Source organism: Lepidochelys kempii, chromosome 7 (genome assembly GCF_965140285.1).
Source record: "Lepidochelys kempii isolate rLepKem1 chromosome 7, rLepKem1.hap1, whole genome shotgun sequence".
Classification (NCBI taxonomy): Eukaryota; Metazoa; Chordata; order Testudines; family Cheloniidae; genus Lepidochelys; species Lepidochelys kempii.
In genome coordinates, this window is record NC_136386.1 from 38,619,617 (window position 1) to 38,640,810 (window position 21,194).

At 41.8% G+C, this 21,194-nt stretch overlaps 1 protein-coding gene across 3 annotated transcripts in view; it reads right to left on the bottom strand.

The window, feature by feature from the left end:
* The window catches only part of LOC144930727 (uncharacterized), an 84,657-nt gene that overhangs the window by 61,594 nt on the left and 1,869 nt on the right, over window positions 1-21,194 (bottom strand). For 2 of the 3 annotated variants that reach the window (XR_013636051.1, XM_078853688.1), the window contains 2 exons: window positions 19,463-19,607; window positions 13,524-13,707 (listed from right to left, as the gene is read on the bottom strand). Coding sequence is in view for 2 of the 3 variants with exons in the window: in XM_078853688.1 (XP_078709814.1) it covers window positions 19,585-19,607 (23 nt within the window). In the remaining variant the exon portion in view is untranslated. The remainder of the gene's footprint in view (window positions 1-13,523; window positions 13,708-19,462; window positions 19,608-21,194) is intronic. The other variant, XM_078853687.1, reaches the window with a different exon arrangement.

The following is a 21,194-nucleotide window of genomic DNA, read 5'->3' on the forward strand; positions in this document are numbered from 1 at the left end:
TGCCAGTGTGCTTGCAGCTGACAGTGTGAACACACTGCAGCACTTTCTCTGCTGCGGTCTCCGAGGGCTAGTTTAACTCACAGCGCTCTACATCTCCAAGTGTAGCCATGCCCTTAGATTTAATATGTCTAACCTACAGTATTAACCTTGAAGTATTCTGGAAAGCATGTTTAATTTCTCTGCTATAGACTCAGTTCCAGGAAACTCCCTCTTTTATTCAGGAAAGATTTATAGTCTTGATAGCATTTGATTATCAAGCACTGTTAAACAAAGATTTCCGGATGGCCTTTAGATTATCTCAGAGGCTCCTGTAAAAGAAATATTTGTTACTATAAACTATATTTGAGATTGGAAAATGAGCAGTTAGAGGGGTTAACAGCCACTGCAGATAAAACAAACTTTAACCTACTAGGCGACGAATGAATTAGACCAGATCCAAATCCCATTGGAACAAAGGGAAAGACTTTTACAAGCTTTGGAGCAGGCCCCTTGTACTTAAAGATATGTAAGTGAGAAGTACTTACCTTTCAAACTGGATAGGATATCAACAGCAGATTCAAAGTCTTGTGTGTGCAGAATTGATGCTTTCTCAGTGCATGGATTGCAGTTTGCCACTGAGGTGAGTGGCTAGACCAGAGACTGCAGTTTGCCACTGAGACAAGTGGCTGGACTGAGGACTGTTGGGTCACCCAGAAAGGGGGAGAGAACTGAGTGGGGCACAGCCAGAGTGGGGCACGCCGTGGTCTGGGGAGCAATGTGGGTCCTAGAAGTGGAGGCGAGAGTGATGATGGGCGAGACACCACTAGATGAGGGCACTCTAGCGAAATGAGAGCTAATTCCCAGGATGGCCAGCAGGAGGCACCACGGTGGTGAGTCCCACCCCGTTACACATGACTTAAGCATGACCTATCATAAATCACAAGTGAAGGCGCAAAGAATAGCTATGAATGGGTTAGATAAAGGTCAGCCCTAACAAATTAACACACTTCTCCCATTATCATTATCAACTTATGTTTTCAAAATGGCCCAGAGGCTGTAGATAACATCCAGTAACTTTAATGGAAGAGTTTAAACCCCCAAACCTTCAATAGTTTATGGTTTGTACTACAATAGCCTGTAAAGGCTCCAAACAATATTGTGCCAGGCACTGAACAAACGTACCAATTTCCTGGCATCAGCCCTGGCCCAATGCAACCTTGAGCTGCTGATAATGAGTTTTAAATTGTACAGCTAGAATAGGGTCTATTGGGCATGATGACCATGGCAGAATACCCCCACCTGCCCTTTTGTTGTGAAGGGGCCCCTTGGAAGCCCAGGGATGACACATTTATGCCAGGAGGAAGGAATCCCTCTCCAACAGGGGAATTCTCTGCCAGTAAGTTGCAGCAAATTTCTACTCCCTTTGAGCACTATGAGTGGCACAGAATCTGAAAAAGTCCTGTCCCAAAGAGCTTGCATTCTAAATAGGCAAGGAAAAGGAAGTGAGAAAATTGTTAAACTGATGACTGCAATTTCAGAACCTTTCTTTCCATTTAATTTAGATCTGGCTCTTCTTTCTTTAATGAATAAACAAGAATTGAGAGTCAGTGAATGACCATGACAGTGAGTTAAAAATGGCAGTTACCATGTTTAAATTTTAAAAGGACAGAACATCTCTTTGGGACACCATTGGAATGCACATCTTACAGGTATATTATATGCAGGGGAATCCCATTATTGGAAAGTGTCCCTTTTCACAAAATGCTTCACTCTAAATGAGGTTCCATTATAGCAATAGAACCTGTCCATGTAAAGGCCTCCTTTTTGCCTTGTAAGTAGTGGTAGGGCCACTTCTCTGCTCTCTTGGTGCATCTGAAGGAGTTATGGAGGAGGCCACGTTTGGGAGGCTGTGGGGGAAATAGAAGAGATTGGGAAAAGAACTGCAGCAAGACCAGCTGTCATGGAGTTCCCCTTTACCACTCCTCCGGACTACTAGCAACATCACTCCACTTATTGTGCCTGACATGAGTAAGTGAGGAAGGAGCTGCAACAATTTGAAAACTACTCTAAGAAAATATTGAGTTTCTTTAAAAACTTGACATGCATTTTCATGTCTGCAAGGGTGGTGCCTTTTGTTTTGGGAGCCACAACATTTACAGTTTATTCGGAAATCAGTGGTGAGATCACATTACATATTCCTGTAATGAGCTTTTTTCCTGGACAAGAGGGCTCATCCCATATATTTTAATTATTAATCTTAAATTATTCTTATGGCCAATTTCTGTAGATCTATAATTGGTGAAGATTAAGGACATGACTGCAATCTGCATTCAAATAAAACTCTGGAGGAATCGAATTCAAAACATTACAAGCGACCAATGGATTTATATCTAATCTCAGTTCTGAGGATAATAATTTGGTATGGGGGTATCAGGTTAATACTTTGCGTATTATATTAACACATAAGAGAAGAAGAAGAAGAAACCAGAGGCACAAAATTATAAGGTCAATAAATAGTTAAGCAATTCTCAGACATTCAAATGCTCAGCCAGAACAAGCAGACATGAGGTATGAAATACTAATTTTTAGTTAATGTGCACAGCAAATCAGAGTAAATTTTTAACATTCATTTAGCTGCCAAGACTCATCTGACTGGCTAGATTGAAAAGAGTAAAGGACTAAAGACGCATAAATAAGAAAACTGATATAGAAGAAATACGTAATAAATGAGGAATCCAACCTGTTCCTTTAAAAGACAATAGTCCTGTCTTTGCAGAAAAGTACTGTACTTATACGATGACCACTGTCTCAGCTGACACACCAGAGATTGGTGAGCTACTAGAGACAGAAAGCCAAGGCTCTGTATCTGGGGGCTCTAACAACTTTTACCCCCTTGGATCAGCACAGAGGGGGACCTCTAACACACACTCACCAGTGGGTTACACTGCATATAAATTCTCATGTAGGGAGATGAAATTTGTATGTACAAATCCTATTAACAGTAGCGGGAGTAGCATATGACATACATCTGCACAGATCAAGGTGAGAAGGCACTCTATTCCCCTCTGTTCCTTCGTATCACTTTGATGGAGACACGCACATGCTACTTCTCTGAAGACAAGAGGGACACTGTGGGATCTCAGCACTTCTAGCAATCAGGCAACATATTTAGGTGCCTAACTCCAAGCATCCAGGTTCAAAAGTTTTGACTTTAGATCTCAGATAAATGTAAGAGACAATATCAGACCAATATTAACTGTATGTGGGATAGGTTTTTAAAGAGCTTTGAAATGAGTCATTTGACCACATATAGTTTCCTTCAAATCTGTCTAACTGCTGAGTTTCCAGCCTTTGAGATACCAAGCTTATTTCAATGTAGAACAGAGGAAAGCTTTAAAGTTAAAAGAAGCCAAATTTCCTTGATAAGAGATTCTATGGCTTTGAATGTGTATCTTCATCTCTAATATTAATCATGGCATTTGCAAGCTGAATCTTGGCCATATTTTTATAAAAGAGGAAAAATGTCCCTTCATCGCAAGGACACTTTTGACAGTACATTAAGCAATGCTTTTCAAATTTCAGCATCTTACATGGATTCGCCTGTTAACATTGCCCTCTCCAAAGCTAGCCACATAACAACTAAAAGAAAATCACTGTTGCTGGAGTGGATGGCGGTGAAGACTTTATGTACCCAAACTTGTTCTAGCACAAATGCCAGTTTTTTCAAGACAAATTGCAGATCTGACTACAGAAGACAATTTCATATGTAGTGAGCCAGTGTGGCTCCCCGCTGCCCCGGAGAAGGACGAACCCATCCGGAGGCCGCGGTGGGCAGAGTTAAGGAGCTCAGAGGGTCAAGCGGTGTCCCGGAAGTATAAAGACTCACCCTCAGAGCTCACTGGAGGGCCAGCCGCCGGGGATGCCAGATGCCTCCAGCCTAGTCCGCGACTGGGAAGCCCCTGTGGGCCAAGGTGCATGCCAGGACTGGCCCGACTTGCCCTATGCCCGCTACCCGGAGAAGTTGCCAGGCCTGCTGCTTGCCCGCTACCCCGATGAACCCATGGTGCTGGACCCTCCTGAGGACCCCACCATGATTCAGATACCACAAGATGGGGAGTCAGGAAGTAGCCCGGGGGCAGCCGACCCTAGTCTGGCTTGAGCATTGCCAGAGCCCATGTCAGTGTGTTGCGGCCAGGATCCCCATTGACACAGCAGCGGGTCTTCTACGGCTGATAGGGCCCTCGGCAGGGACGCAGTGGAGCGGGAGGGCCTATTTAGTAGCAATACTAAACCAACCCGTGGGTGGCAGTCTCCCCCTCTCCCAGACCATTTGGAGGCTTGGGCCTACTGTTACTTCTCAACCCTGCCTGAGGGCCTGAGCTCCTGACTCATTGTTGCCCTGCCCTGACCTAGGGCCTGGGCTCACTACTGTTTGTACTGTTACTGCTCAGCCGTGCCCGAGCTCCTCCCTCAGTACTGCCCCATCCTGACCTAGGGCCGGGGCTTACTACTGTTTATATTGCTACTGCTATTGTATTATTGCGCAGCCCCTGCCTGAGGGCCTGAGTCATTGTTGCCCTGCCCTGACCTCGGGCCCCGGCATAACTGTACTTATTTTCTGCCTCCACAAGAGCCGCCAGGGAAGACTTCCGCGGCTGAACTAATTCCCCAATCCTCTACTATGTGTAGTGAGCCGATGTGGCTCCCCACCGCCCCAGAGAAGGTCAAGCCCCGGCTAGCCTTTTTACATCCTAGATGTTAGATTGAAAAGAGCTTTCCAGCTTCTACCCTATTTCCCCACCGAGTGCTTTCCTATTGTACATCTTCTAGTGTTTTGTCCAATATATCTCTAAAACTTGCTAAGCTATAGTGCTTCTACCACTTCCCTTGGGAAACTATTCCACAACCTGCAATGAAGTTTTTTCCCTGATATTCAGCTTAAATTGTCCATTTTTAATTTCAGTCCTTCACTCCTAGACCAGTGGTTCTCAACCATGGGTACGTGTATCCCTTGGGGAATTCTGATGTCTTCCAGTGGGTATCAACTCATCTAGATATTTCTCTAGTTTTATGTAGCCTGTTGTAAAAAGCACTAGTGATGCCAGTACAAACTAAAATTTCATATAGACAATGACTTATGTATACTGCTCTATATATTATACACTGAAATGTAAGTACAATATTTATATTCCAATTGATATTTTTATAATCATATGGTAAAAATGAGAAAGTAAGGAATTTTTCAGTAATAGTGTGCTATGACACTTTCATATTTGTATGTCGGATTTTGTCAGCAAGTAGTTTTTAAATGAGGTGAAACTTGGGGATAAGCAAGACAAAATCAGACTCCTGAAAGGGATACAGTAGTCTGGAAAGGTTGAGAGCCACTGTCCTAGACAAACCAACTCCTATTCTAACTAATTCCTATCCATCCTTACTATTTTCATACAATAAAATGCCATTATGCTTCATAAAACATTGATGAATTTTTTTCAAAATGTTTTCATTTTAAAAGGTTCCACCAGATAATTGAAGTCTAGAACAACTCAAAGCTGAGGCCTGCATTTATAAAATTAAATGTCCTTTGTACATTACTGGGAGATTCCAAAGTCCAGACATGGCTCTATGTCATATTAGGTGACAATTAACTTGACTAATAGTGATAAACAGCATACTATAGAAAAATGGTCCTGATAGCAATACTAAACCAACACAAGATCAAATAAAAGCAGCTTTTATCCTTAAACTAAGAAAACTTGATCCAGAGTTCTCCCTCATCTAACAGAGTCCCCAGTCATCTCTGATATTAACTGAAAAAGTTTGCTCCTTACATATGATCAAGTCTTCAAAAAAACCAATACCCCAATTAAGTCATCTCTGCTGCATAGATGACTGCAGCTGTTTGTGTGATCTATATGAAGCAGAGAATCATCAGCCAATTGCACTAGACTGAATAACCCAAGGATAAATCTGCTGTGAAGTGAACACAATTTTCTATGAGTATTTTGGTGATGCCATGGTCACAGACTCTGAGGCAATTATAGCTGACTGCAGGAGACCAGAATAGCTTTTTTTAGCTCAAGGTAACACTTTTCATTCATGACATTCACAAAATGTATTGAGTATTCAGAGCTGGCTAGCTCATCAAATATATTCCAGTTTAAGGTTCCAATTAAATCTACTTAATTGTTTCAGACCAATCAATAACAGCAAATCTGAAATGTGTAAATTTTTCTAATATTTATATAAAGCAGTTTCCCCACCCCACACTGCAGTCTCAGATATTGTTTTCTCACTGACCCATGTGGGGGCATGGATCAGTATTCCTGTTCCGCTCCCCATCAGTATCTGGCCTGTGCCAGGGAAGCTAATGATCTAAGCAGTGGACCAAATTCAGTAATGAATTCTGATCACATGCCACATGAACCACGTTGCATATATGCTAAGAAGAAGACTGACCCAGGTTAATTACATATAATTAAAGATGAATTTTTAGCAAGTCAACAAGAAGGCTTGCAGTGATTTGGCAAAATGTGCTCATTAACTGGTCGCTGGCAGTAATTTTGCACTCTTGTCCTTTATAGGAGAACAGACACCAGCTCAATTGTCTGATGTATTTTCCATTCGCCTGATTAAATAACTGAGATATAACCAAAAGAAGGGGTCCACTGCAGAAATTCTAGATTAAAATTTGCTGCTGTGCAAAGAATTTAAAGCCTTTGAAGAATCAAATTTTGAATTATAGAGAAAATGTATACACTGATCAGATGACCAGCAAATAGGAGTTGTAGGCATTAAGGTATACAGACTTGGTCAAATTAATACAATTTAAAGCAACTTAAAGCAGCCAAGAAATAGAACATTAGCCCTATACAATACTCATCTGATCCAGATGCAATAGGCCTAATATATGAATGAAACACGCCTCGCTACATACTCTAATTATCCTCTGAAAACATCCAAAGTCATGTGAAGCATTAAAGACAGACATATTCATTTTTAAAATATTTTGGACACTTACAAAATATGACTTTTCAAAGGTGTCATATGACACGTATTTTGGGGATTTATGACATCATGGCTGTAGATGCTATGGGGCAGAAGCACCTGATGTAAATTGCCTCCAATTGCAGAGGTTCTGCTCTTGACAGAGAGAGAATTCCATCAACTATACCTCACATTATAAGATCAGGATTTTTTTAATTTACATTTTATTTATAAGATCAGAAAATTAACTAGCTGGTGTTGTATCTAAGTCAGTGGAAGCTGTCAGTCCCACTGACACCAGCCATATGACACACACATCCACCTTTCCCAAAGAGAGAGCCTCATTCACTACAGCTGGTTATCTTAGCTATTTGTAGGATCTTTGTCTCATTTGCTCTAGAAGTTGGATGGTGTAGTGAACAAAGCATGGGATTGCAGGAAGAGAAAGAATATTAACATGGTTAAGAGAGGTGAGTGCCACAAGAGATTTCATTTCTCTCTGTCAGTCTTCCTTTGTGAAGCTAAACAAGTCACTTACACCAAAATTTTGGCAGGTGGTCACTACTGTCTGTTCCTCATTTTCTGAGTGTCCCGCTTGAGACACCTACATCCTGATTTGCCAGATTGTTGAGTACTACAACTGCAACTGAAGTCAACAGGGGCTGTGGATGCTCAGCACTTCTGCCAATAAGGTAGTGTGGTCTGGGGCTGTAAGCATGTAGCTAGGAGTCAGGAGGTCCTGCACTCTAATCCTAGCCCTTGCACTGACCCTCACTATATGGTTACTCCCCGCCCCCACCTGGTTTTTAAATGTTATAAAGAATCCTTTAGAGTTTACATGTTGTTACCATCAATTACAGTGGTCAACATTAAAAATTGATTTGCTATGTGTCCTCCAATTCCAGGCCACAAATTCACTGATGCCACATCAGGAAACAGCCATTTAAGCACTATTTTCTAACAAAATTCCCTTGCTGAGAACACAATGGTATATGAGACTACCTTACAGCTTCCCCTTATAATTAAAGTAGGAAGTGTTTTTGATAGCAGCTGACCACTGTTTGTAGTGGCTTCTACTGGGCATAGGAATAATAGTGTGGTTTAGAATAGTAAATATTTTAAATATTCCATCTGTTGCACTAGGATGTGTGAAGGCTCCCCAAAGGCTGTAGTTGTCATAGTAAGGTTAAAGGGAGAGATAATACAAATACTGTTCAATGGTACCAATCATTGCAACGGGATTGTAACAACTAAACTCTTGTATGTGCCCTTATGCATCCAATGAAGGGAAGTTAGTTTGAAATGTCAAATTGCAGTTGATTTTTCAAACTGTCACCTGCTATTTATTCTGCATAAGGATCCTTTTCATTCTCATTTATTTTTCTGTGCAGTGAATTTCAATCCTGGTTTAGATATACACAAAGATTCAGCTTGAAGGAGTTAAGGTAACTGGGGTCATAAATAATTAATGTGAGATACTGGAGCTGTCTTGTTTATGAACAGATCTAAAAATCTGTTCAATAAATGGCTAAAAGGTGCCACACATCAGATTGGTTTTTAAGTGTTCCATAACTGAGTGAGTTTTCCTAAATTGTCCAAATAAGAGCCACAAGACAGTCACTGATGCAGAGCAATCTGGCTCACTGATTGCTTCTGCTCAGCTTACAAAATGTGTGTTTAGTATGTCCAAATGTAAAGTCAACAAAGGAACATACTTACAGAATGAGGGACTCTGTCCTGGGAAGCAGTGACTAACATGGCTGCTACTCTGAAAACTGTCTAAAAAGACTGGGGGTCAGAGTGGATAATCAGCTGAACATGAGCTTCCAGTGTGATGCTGTGGCCAAAGGGCTAATGCAATCCTTGGATGTATTAACAAAAGAATATCTGGTAAAGTAGAGCAGTTATACTACCTCTGTATTTGGCACTGGCATGACTGCTTCCACAATACTGTATTCAGTTCTGGTGTCAACAATTCAAGAAGGATGTTGAAAAATTGGAGAGGGTTCAAAGAATGATTAAAGGATTGGAAAACATGCCTTATAGTGACAGACTCAAGTGGCTCAATCTATTTAGCTTAAGAGAAATTCAAGGAGTGACTTGATCAGTCTCTAAGTACCTATATGGGAAACAGAAATTTCATTAAAGGACTCTTCAGTCTAGCAGACAAAGGTCTAACAAGATCCAGTGGCTGGAAGTTGAAGCTAGACAAATTCAGATTGGAAATAAGGTGCAAATTTTTAAACAGTGAGGGTAATTAACCATTGGAACAATTTACCAAGGGTTGTGGTGGACTCTCCATCACCGGTAATTTTTAAAGTAAGACTGGATGTTTTTCTGAAAGATATGCTCCAGTTTAAACTAATTCAGGAAAGTTCTATGGCCTGTGTTATGCGGGGGGTCTCACTAGAATTATCAGAGTGGTCCCTTCTGACCTTGTAATATATGAATGTATTAAAAAAGACCATTGTATTCATGAACCACTGTGGAGCTGTAAAGCTAGTAAAATCAAAGCAGTGGGAATCGCTAGACTGAATTTCTGTAATAAGGTCTGAATTTTAAACTAAACTACATTCAATATTTGACCACTTAAAAATGTATTTCAATATAGCAATAAACCCTGCCAGGGTGGGCATTAGTTGGTTACTGATGTGCATCTTATATACTTTCTGAGGCAAGGGGATTAAAGGGTGAATGTAATTAGCCACCCATAGAATGCACTCTTAGTCTAACACCTTGGCATTACTTATTGCTATTAGACTAGGGCTCTTTTTACCTCTAATTTTTAATAAGCCTTTTATAAAAAGCATGCCGCATTTTCTTCTAGTAGTTCTCACTAAATAGATCAAAAATGTAAGGGAAGCCAATAAACACACTTATAAGTAATGTCTCTGAAAGCCTTATTCCTTTTGCAATTCCTCATTGCTTCCAAAATCTTCTCCAGGAGATTTTTCTCCATTCATTCTCTGAGATATCCACATGAAGTGTGAACACTGGAACTAGCCAGTCATTCAAAGTTCAGTACCACTCAGGGCTGGGGTCAGTACCCCATCATTCTGTTATCTTCTCACATTCCCAAGCAACAAGTAGGAGCCACATACCATAGCTTATCCTTTCATTCCTTCCTTCCTATTTTGTTGGCAGGAGATATTTTAGATGACCACTCGTGTCATTTAATAACATATGAGGGGATACCATGACTTGTTGCTTGAAGTTTCCACGGGGGAAACAAATGCTGGCATTCAGGTAAAAAATTGTATTTGGCCTCTTCTGTAACACTTTATCATATGTAAAAGTTGTACCAGGATTAAACAGCTGCCTGGGAAGTTCTTAAACTTCCTTTTTAAATAGGTGGTAACTGAACTGTCATAGTGACTCAGCAGCATCCCCACAATTTCTCTAAGAAATCAACATTCCACTGAACATTTTAGATTTGAAAAATGGCCCATTTTCAGTGCTATGTTTCAACACAGAAGTTTTATTTTGACAGAATAGTGCTTTCTTAAAGGGCAGATGTTTTCTGTGCAAAAAAATGTACAATATTGGCTCCCAAGATCGAAAGCCAAGCAAGGTCTGCAGTTAATGCACAGCTTTAGGAAACAGCTGATTGTAACTGAAGGTCTTGCATGTATAAGCAAAGTTCAGAGGGAGGCATGGTATTGCATCCTTTCTCTAAAAGCCCCTATGAAGGACATCAGTGTACCACACTGTCCAACAAATCTGACATTACTATATGATCATTTTGTGGCAGCTCGGTATCATGCAAACTGTACACCTTCACCCAAGACTACAGCTGGTATCATTCTTGCTAGTCAAGGGAATATTGATGCAATTCTGGTTACATAACTACTCTTCACCATTATTTTCAAACTCTTGCTGCTTTATAAGCCAAACAGCTCCAGGGAAATTTCCTCCTGGGCACAAATGTTATTATAATCCGCATGCCTGGGAAGGGGTGGGAAAAAAAGGCTATGTATTTAGAGCTGTTTTAAAGGTATTGCCACTGGCTCAGCCCACAAGTGCAGATGAGTCATATAAACATGCATAATCTTCTGACTATGCCTGTTATATGGGGCTGTCACAGTGGTACGAGATCCTCACTAACACTAATGAAGTTGTCCTCACAACTTCCATGACAGGTATTCTCTGTTTGATGGAGCTGAGGCAGAGTTCAGTGATTTACCCAAGGTAACAAAAAATCTGTGACAGAGCCAGGAATATAATCCTGATCTCTTGAATCTCAGGACAGTGTTTCAAGCAGACCACTCTTCCTTTCCCTTTTTCTGAATAAGAGATAGATGAGACCTATTGGTTTAACAAGGAAAACACCCAAAATGTCAGAACTAAACATTTTACTCTTTATATAGACTTAATTTATTCTCTCTGGATATACCTGGAAGTCCCTCTAAGGGATATTGTGTTATTCTGGGTCAAGCTTGATACTTGTATAATACTGTATTGCTCTTGAATTTTAGTCGGTTGCCTACTTCTTTGTACTCTCACCCTTCTAAGTATTATAATGTGTTGTGTGTATAATAGTGTGTATTTGTAAACCTCTGAAGTCAGAACTGCTCAGCTTTGTGTCATAGGTCCTATATTGCTTACAAATCCTCCTTTAGTTTGTGCTTTTTGGGGCACAAGGATCTTTGTTTTGTCACTACTGTGCCAAATGGCTTTGGTGTGCAATAGTGAAAACCATGATGTCCTAGACAATCATGAATTTCTTAATGTAACACTTAGTAAAGTTAATGAGTATAAGCAGAGGATTATAAGTGTAAAAAAGTAATTTAGTACTGATTGTTAATATAGCAGCAATGTTTCTGCCCCATAGAGACCTACCTACATTTACTACTAAAAACTATTTGCTAAGGAGGGATCTAAATTTTCTTCATCCACATAGAATCCATTTTGAACTATGCCTGGGGCTGAGTGGGGGTTGAGACCCCCAGGGAAAGGAAGCCGGCGCCTGTCTGTTGGTGAGAAAAACAAGCTTTTGCGCCACACAAAGCTCTTCTTCAGGTTTAGCCATCCCATTCTAGTAGCATTTTAAGTGCTGCTTGCTCCCTCAGCTAAATGGATAACACCAGACCCAACAGTGTCTTCATGCCCCAAAATTTTATATTGTGCTGTTTACAGACCTTCAGTCCATGAAAACATTTCTAGCCAAGCCACTTCAAGATAGGGTACCTACAAAATTCAGAGAAAAGTGACAATGCTCCCACACCCACCACACATACCACTAATACATGTGGGCAGACTTCCAGTGATCAGAAATGAGCAAGGAAGGGATAGCGCAAAAGGTATGTGATTTAGAAAATTTCTATTCAAGTCACAGACACTAGAACCCAGGTCCTTTATCCTCCTTAACTGCAGGCAGAGATATCTGTTATCAGGCAATATTAGGTACCATAACCTCTGTGTGGGAGTCACTAGAGGATATCATTGTGGGTGCATACATACACACATGCGCACACATAGAATCATAGAATATTAGGGTTGGAAGAGACCTCAGAAGGCATCTAGTTCAACCCCCTGCTCAAAGCAGGACCAACACCAACTAAATCATCCCAGCCAAGGCTTTGTCAAATCAGGCCTCAAAAACCTCTAAGGATAGAGATTCCACCACCTCCCTAGGTAACCCATTCCAGTGCTTCACCACCCTTCTAGTAAAATAGTGTTTTCTAATATCCAGCCTAGACCTCTCCACACACACAGTACAGAATCCCTTCCTGACTAGCATAATCAGGCAGACAGAACTTGGGGTAGAGGGAGAGCTACAATCTTTCTACAACTTTAAAAAAAATTATCTTGGCTCCTGGAAACTAATTCTGTTGTTGCCTGGTAACCCTTAATAACAGCAAGAGAGAGAGGAAGTAATTGTGTTGACTGAGGTGGTGAAGTCTGTGTCATCCTCTGTGTTGGGGCTGGAGGAGCCTCTTGGAAGTTTCCAGGAACTTCCTGTGAGAATTCCACCTAAATAATTTCCTTACCCCAGTTGGAGAGTCACTCCCTCTCTGGGTACTGCTAAACCTCCCCTGAAAGATGATGCTTATAAGTATGATTCAGAAGAACCTTTTGTTGGCTATGGAATGGACCAAATTGCAAAAAAAGCAGATATTTCTCTGTGGAAGATACCCCCAAACCGCTCAACAGGATTTTCACATCTCCTCCCTCTTCAAATGATATGTTTAATTATCAGTATCTTCAGTTACCAATGTCTACAGCATCGTTCTCAAGAACAAAATATAAATGTTTACAGCAAGAGGTATTAATAGAATTGTTTACCAAGTGATGTTACCTCATACTTTGGTTATAAAAAGGAGATTTGCTTAAACGGAAAGAGATTCCCCAGTTCCTTATCTCTTCAAGCCATAGGAACCCTAGGTACATAAGCTTTAACAGAAGCTGAGAGGAGGTGGGGGATGGTTTCTTGTCCAAGTCCCATATTAAAATATTGGTGGCACATGCCTGGTCACTCTTCATGACTTATCCTGTTGAGATTTTACAAAAGGAATAAGAGAGAGGGCAAACCAGTAGGAAACATAATAGGTACTTACAGTGAGTAGAGGAAAAGGAGAAAGGTGCAGCCTGTAGCAGTCAAATACAAATTGTGCATTTTAGAGCTGCAGCTGCTTGTCTCTCCCAGATTTAAAAGGCCAGCGGTCAGAGGAGGGAAGAACTCCTATGAAAGGGTGAAGATGCAGGTCTGTGGTAATCAGGGGAAAGAGTTGCAATTTATTCCTGAGGGGGGAAAAATAAAAGAGTAGGAATACTTTTACTACTGGTTGATTCGTAACCCAACCATTTAAAATACAAAAAGAAAAGAAGTGAGCTGTAGCTCACGAAAGCTCATGCTCAAGTAAATTGGTTAGTCTCTAAGGTGCCACAAGTACTCCTTTTCTTTTTGCGAATACAGACTAACACGGCTGTTACTCTGAAACCTGTCATTTAAAATACATTTACTCAATATACAACAGCCATAAATAGAACTAAGGCAAAGTAACATCAACAGAGCCTAGTCTCCCACCCCTACCCCTGCTTGTGCCACCAAGATTTCAGAATACCTCTTGCATATATATCTGCAGTTATTTTATTATAACGAAGTGCCTATAACGAGTTTAATCATCCATAGATCCATTATTTTTATGAACAGCCAAATTCAGCAAAGATGCAACAGGATGAAGGAAGCTGTACCTGCATACACTAGTGCTGAATTTGGCTCTTGCACATTCAGAGGCAGCAATCTCCTCAGGCCAATATATTATTATTATTAGAACATTAGCATTTTCTTATCTATTAGTGCAAGAAAAGTCAATGGCCAACCAATTATTTAATTTTAATTTTGTACTGATGGAAGTCATGTAATACAGCAGTGGCATTCTAAAGTTCAAAACTGCTCATGAATCTTCTATTGTGACCAACCCCTCTATTTGAGGACATAACCAAATAGAGCACACAGATGTCTGTTCTTTTAAAAGTGTTTATTTTTAACTGGATGGTCATGTGTTCTTGTGACCAACACTTAATTAACTATGATAAAGTATAAAATGCTTTTTTCACCCACATGAAAAGATTTAACATGTGTTAATGAACACCAGTTGTTCTGGTATTGCTATTAGCATGGCAGAGAGTAGTATAACTAATAATAGAGGACACCTAGTGGTGTTTGGTTGTAGTTATATATGTTTACATAGAAAATAGGCCAAATTCACCATTTAATGTGTCTCCACAGACTTCAATGAAGTTACAACAAGTATTAATTTGGCTCATTGTGTTACCCTACAAACTTTCTTCTTAAGTGATTTCCAAAGGATTATTGGATGGTCTGTAGTTATGATCCATATTAAGTAAAGTAAAAATTGTTGAAAAAAATCAAGTTTGATTTCTGCCCCCACCAAGACACATGCTAAGTACTGTGTAGTAGGGATATTTTGATTGCATTGCAGTTATAGGGCCAAATTCACCACTGACATCAACCACTGCAGCTCCATTGATGTCAATGGAATATTTCTATCTGTTTAGGAAGCCAATAGTAAAGTTAATTATTATAAGCTTATGTAGTGAAGAGGCATGGCCACTCTCAGAGATTGACAGTGAGGGGTGGCCAGCCGCTCCCTGGTGGGCGGAACCAGGAAGGCCACACTCTCCATGCTGGGAGCAGAGGGGCGGGACAGGAACAGGAAGTATAAAAGACAGGCCCTGTAGCATAGTTGTGAGGCAGTTGCTAAAGGAGATGGATGTCTTTGCTGTGGATGCAGAAGCCTTCTGTTGCCCTGAGGAGGGCCCCAAGCTACCTGTACGGCCAGACCTGCCAGATGCTGAGGAGTTGCTGGGACTGCCGCTCGCAGTATACCCAAGAGGGAGAATAGGAAGTAGCCCAGGGGAACCAGACTACCATCTGGCAGTGGTGCCACCAGAAATACAATCAGCGTGTTGCAGGTGGATTCCCTGCTGACCCAATGGGAGATGACTCTGCCGCTGCTAGGGCTCTGGGCTGGGACACAGTGGAGTTAGGAGGGTCTGCATCTCCCCTGCTACCTCTCTCCTGGAGTAGCAGTACTCTTCCCCCACCTCCCCCGTTAGGTCAGAAGACCTGTGCTTGTTGGGTGCTCCCCCTTTGCTGGGGTCCCCTAGACTGTGTTTGGTGCCCTGCCCTGCCCCAGGGTCTGGGCCCCTGAACTGTTCACTGCTCTACCCTGCCTGAGGGTTGGAGCTCTAGCCTGCTTGGTGCCCTGCCCTGATCCAGGGCTTGGGTCCCTGAACTGTTCACTGTTCTACCCTGCCTGACTGTTTGAGCCCTAGAGACAGCTAATTTCCCCCTGTACAGATTCCCATTCTAGGTGCGTGACAGTGAAGAGGCATGGCCACCCTCAGAGATTGACAGTGAGGGACAACTCAAGCCTACAGTTTATAAACATGATTAGTATAGGAAACTCATAAAATAAAGGAAAAGTTGGGGTTGACCAGTTTAGATTACTCAAACTCCTTCAAAGCAAGCTTGTAGCTATGAAACAAACTACTGACTGAGGATTATTATGCTCTTATATAGTATTTAAATATAAGTAAATGTCATTTATAAATAAGCAATTTTATACTCAAACATATTTGCACTAGTTTTCCACAAACTGTAGTTAAAAGGTGTGTCAATTATGTAGAAGATTGTTTAGCATGATGCCAAAGTCAGACCTAGAATGAATTAGAGAGAGAGAGTGACTGGCAATGGAGAGATAAAATACATAACCTAAACTTGCCTGAGAAAAACTTTTCCAGTGAAGTGGGAGCTATTCAAGCTGTTATTTGAAGTACATATATTTAGTTCCCAGTGGCACAATTGAAAAACCCAGCTGCATCTAAGCTGATTTTTATTCCATGTGGTAGGGCATGACATAGTGTAGTAGATATTTAGCATCCATTTGATTGAAAAGAAAAAGATACATTTTCTGAATAATTTTTATAAGATTATGCAATCAAACAAAAAGCCACCCTGTATCTTTCTCTATATTTGCCTCTAACACAGGGAATCAAGCACAGCCAGGCTTCTGGTACAAACAGACTTTCAAAGCAAGTACTTTTGGGAAATTGCACAATTTCTTAGCTCATAATAGAGCAGTCAGCAAAGCAAAAAGTGACAAGTGAGACTTAAACTAGGCAGGTCTGAGACTGCAAAGTGCAGCTGATGTTGGCAGAAAGAATGAGATAGCTTTAGATTCAAATGCTGAATAATTCTGCACTCACATCAACACATGAGACATTGTCATTTACAAAATTAAGCATGCCATTAGAAACATGGAAGTCACTACTAGGTGTAACACAGGCTCCTCACACTGAAATCAGCAATGCATACAATCCCATCATGAAAACAGAATTCTAGGCCACAGTAGTGAGAGAGCTGAAGACTCACCCATCAAGTTACATGAACGTCTCCAACCCATTTAGGAGCCTTACATAAATCCCCAGCATATTAGTTTATGCATCTGGGAAGGCAGGAGGGGCAGTATTTTGTCTCATCCACTATCACCCTCTGCCATTGCCTCAGTTTCCTCACTTCCACAGCCAAATAAACCACCACAACTGGTGCTTTTGAATCACTCTCTCTTTCTGTTTAATAGAATATAATAGTTTATTTCAAAGCAAGAAACATGTTGTCCAAATCATGGGAACAACCAGGGGTACCAGAATGGCTCTCCAATATACCAACCTCTTCATGGGCTCCCTTGAGGAATAATTTCTGGAAACATGTACCACAAATCCCATGATATACCTGATATATATCAAAGGTATTTTCATCTTCTGGACAGAAGACCTAAACTCACTCTCAGATTTCCACCATAACTTCAACAACCACCACCCATCCATCAAAGTCTGTCTAGAACACTCCCACACCTGTATCAACTTCCTGGACACCATAGTCCACTTCAGCAATGGAACCCGACTGACAACTATATACAAGAAACTCATGGATCACCACACTTATCTCCACAGATCCAGTAATCACTCTAGATACACCAAGAAATTCCCAGCCAGGCACTCGGATACCACAGAATATGCTCTGAGGAGAAAGTCTGGGATACACATTTTACCACAATTAAAACCGCCTTCACCAAAGGACAGTCCATCAGAAAACTAGATCGCATCAAAGAACAAGCTACCCAAAGAGAACCTACTTCAACACAGAAAAAGAACCCCACTGAGAAAATCCCTAGTTGTCACCTACAATTCCACTGGAACCCACATGGAGGATTATCAAACAATTACAACCAGTACTTGATGGGAACCCCACCCTGAAAGAAATATTTCCGGAATCCTCTCTTCTGGCCTTCAAACAACGCCCCAGTCTCACCAAGCTCATCATCAGAAGCAAACTACCCACAGTCGACGCCACACCAGCTCAAAGCAGCACCAGACCTGGCCGAAACAACAAATGCAAAACCTAGACATCTTTCCACTGCTACTACGATGAACAAACACCCCCCACAACACGCGTTTCAGGATCCCTGTGTCCTACACATGCCTATCACAACCTGTGATGTATCTCATCCAGTGAATCAAATACCCCAACAAGAACTATGTGGGTGAAACTAGACAATCACTGTGTTCTTGAATGAACTCACACAGAAAAAGGATAAAAGACAAAAACACCCTATCACCCATGGACAAACACTTTACAAAGCAATTACTCTATATCTGACCTATCAGTTCTTATCCTCAAAGGAAACCTAAACAACACCTTCAAAAATGAGCTTGGGAGCTTAAATTCATAACTCTGTTAGACACCAAAAATCATGGTCTCCACAGAGACAGTGGTTTAATGGCTCATTACAACAATTCATAACTTACTAACCGTCCTTTGTCCTATGACAGCAGAGGTGTTAATAGCCTACTACACTTTATGTGGTCTCTTGCAAAATGTGTTAACCCCTTATGCTTAACAATCCATTCCACCTTACATTAAAAGTAACACTATGGTTACTTTTCCCAGACCAGAAAGAGAGCTCTGTGAATCTCAAAGACTTGTCTCTTCCGACAACAGAATAAAAGACATTACCAATAAAATATATTACTTCACACACCTTATCTATTTCAAAGCTAGAAATTATGTTCTTCTACATGATCACCAATTCACTGCATCCTCATTAGCTCAGCAGTCCCATGACACCCCTTCTTAAGAGTTTTGTTTATGTCCCTCGCTTCAGGTAACTCCAGCCAGGTCTTCTCCCTAGCTGGTAAGGAAAGCATCTTCCCCAGTCCTTCCTAAACCTAGGTTGACTCCAGATCCCCTGCAGGGCCCCCCGAGCATCATACTTATACCACTCTCTGGCCACCCAGTTCTTAAGTCAGCGCAGAAATAAGGGTGGCAATACTGCAACCCCCCTAAAATAAGCTTGTGACTCCCCTGTGACTTCGTTTTGAGTCAGGACCCTCAATTTGAGAAACGTCTCCCCCATGAAATCTGTATAGTATAGAGTAAAAGCACACAAAAGATCAGATTTCATGGTCCGTGACACGTTTTTCATGGCCGTGAATTTGGTAAGACCTTACTCATGTGTTTTAGGCCCTGATTCTGCTCTCTAATTAATGGCATATCTCTCAATACCTTAAATGGAAGCAGGATTAAAACCCATTGTTTATAAACTCAAGTGGAGGCTATTTTTATTTATGTCCTGTATAGCACTGAGTACATCATGAGTGCTTAACAAATAATACATGGGAAATTTTTAGTGAGTAAAAAGATTACGTCCACAGGGTCTGATTCACAGCCCATTAAATAAATGGAAAGACTTTAATGGGCGTTGGATCAGCCTGTTTGTTGACATGGTCTGTGTGGCCAGAGTTTCACATGAAATGTGGACTAATTAATCACACAGCATTTTGTACATCTAATATTGCAGATTAATGTAATTGCATAGGCCCTGACTTCACCGTGTATATCAGAAATTTATTTACTGCAATAAAGTATAAAGGCCTTGATCCTGCAAATACTTATGCATACGTTTACCTTTTAAACATGCATATGGTCCCTTTGAAATCAATGAGACTTAATCTCTTGTTTCCAGTTAAGTGCAAGATGAGGCTTCCGTGATCAGATGTCATATGTCATAGTTTTCTCAATAGTCCCAATTACAATATGTAAAGAGAATATTCTGATAGACAGAAAAGATAAAATTAAAAGTTAAAAAGTCAGAAACGGGAAAGCATAACATTGACAAAAAACAAATTAGGTCACAATCCTGCAAGTACTTAAGCATGTGCTTAATTTTACACATGGGAATAGTTGTTCAGAATTCAAATTGGTGTTTGCGGGATCAGGGCCTTAATAATTAAAACTAAGAAAGGTTCAGTAAAAGATGATATCACCTAAGAAAGTGTGAGACAAAACAACTGAGTGAAGGAAAGTGAAGTGACAATTACACTTTTTTCTTTTCAATATGGGAAAAGGAATAGGACTGCCAAAGTTCTTGAGAAGCCTCTAAAAGCAAACAAGATGTACTATGAAAACAGGAGAGAAGGAAAGAGACTGAAGAAGAAAAGAGAGAGAAGAAACCACAGAAAAAGATGAAACTAAAGCTGAATAAGTGACATAAGGAAAAAATGAATGCTCTGTGGACTGAAAAATTAGAAATGTTGTAAACTAACTGATCACGTCCATAGGGAACTTGTAGGTAATTACAAGGGTTTGTATCTGTCTGGAGGATTTTGCATTGGCCACTGAAACGGGATTCTGCAAGGGAGTGTCATTTAGTCTGCTTTGATCTGGTGGGGTGAGAAATATTGAACCAGGGATACCTTTCAGAGCTTACTGGGAGTGGGATGCTGGACCTATGGGTGGGAAGATATTGACCCACAAGCCTTCTTTATCAGTTCTGGTCCTGTGGCTGGTGGAGAGGAAGCAGCTGTGGACCAGACTCATGTGGACTCATCTGGCATTAACACTGCTGTCTTTCGCTTGCCTAGAGCAGACATAGGGAGCACGCACCAGCCTTGACCAGGGGCGGCAGGTTTGTATAATTTTTGGTGGTGTCCAGAATGGGTCCAAGTCCTGCCTCCCCACCACGCACACCTGCCTAAGGCTCTGGGAGGGAGTTTGGGTGTGGGAGCGGTGCGGCCATTGGGAGGGAGTTTGGGTGCTGGCTCAGGGCTGGGGCAGGGGTTGGGGTGTAGGAGAGGGTGCAGGGTGCAGGCTCTGCAAGGGAGTTTGGAATGCGGGAGGGGTGAGGTATGTGGGCTCTGGGCTGGGGCAGAGGGTTGGGCTGCAGGAGAGGGTGAGGGGTGCAGTGCTTACCTTGGGTGGCTCCCAGAAGCGACCCGCACCCCCTCTGGCAGCGGCTCCTAGGCAGGGGGACTGGGACATCTCCACGCACTGCTGCCTGCAGGCACCGTCCCCACAGCTCTCATTGGCCGAAGTTCCCGGCCAATGAGAGCTGGAGAGTCAGTGCTCAGGGCAGGAGCACCGAGCGGAGACTACCACCCTGGGGCTGCAGGGATGTGCCGGTCACTTCCAGGAGTGATGCGGAACGAGGGCAGGCAGGAAGCCGACTTAGCCCTGCTGTGCTGCTGGTGATGGCGGCTGGGGGCCCCAGGGTCCTTTTACATCACCCAGGGGTGGCAGGCCAGGGCAGGAGACACTCCAGGGGAGGCATGCAGGGGCAGGGGAGAGACCAGGCCCCGAACATTGGTGGAGCTGGGCCCCTGTGCCCGGAATATTCCTGGAGCACGGGCACCACATGCTC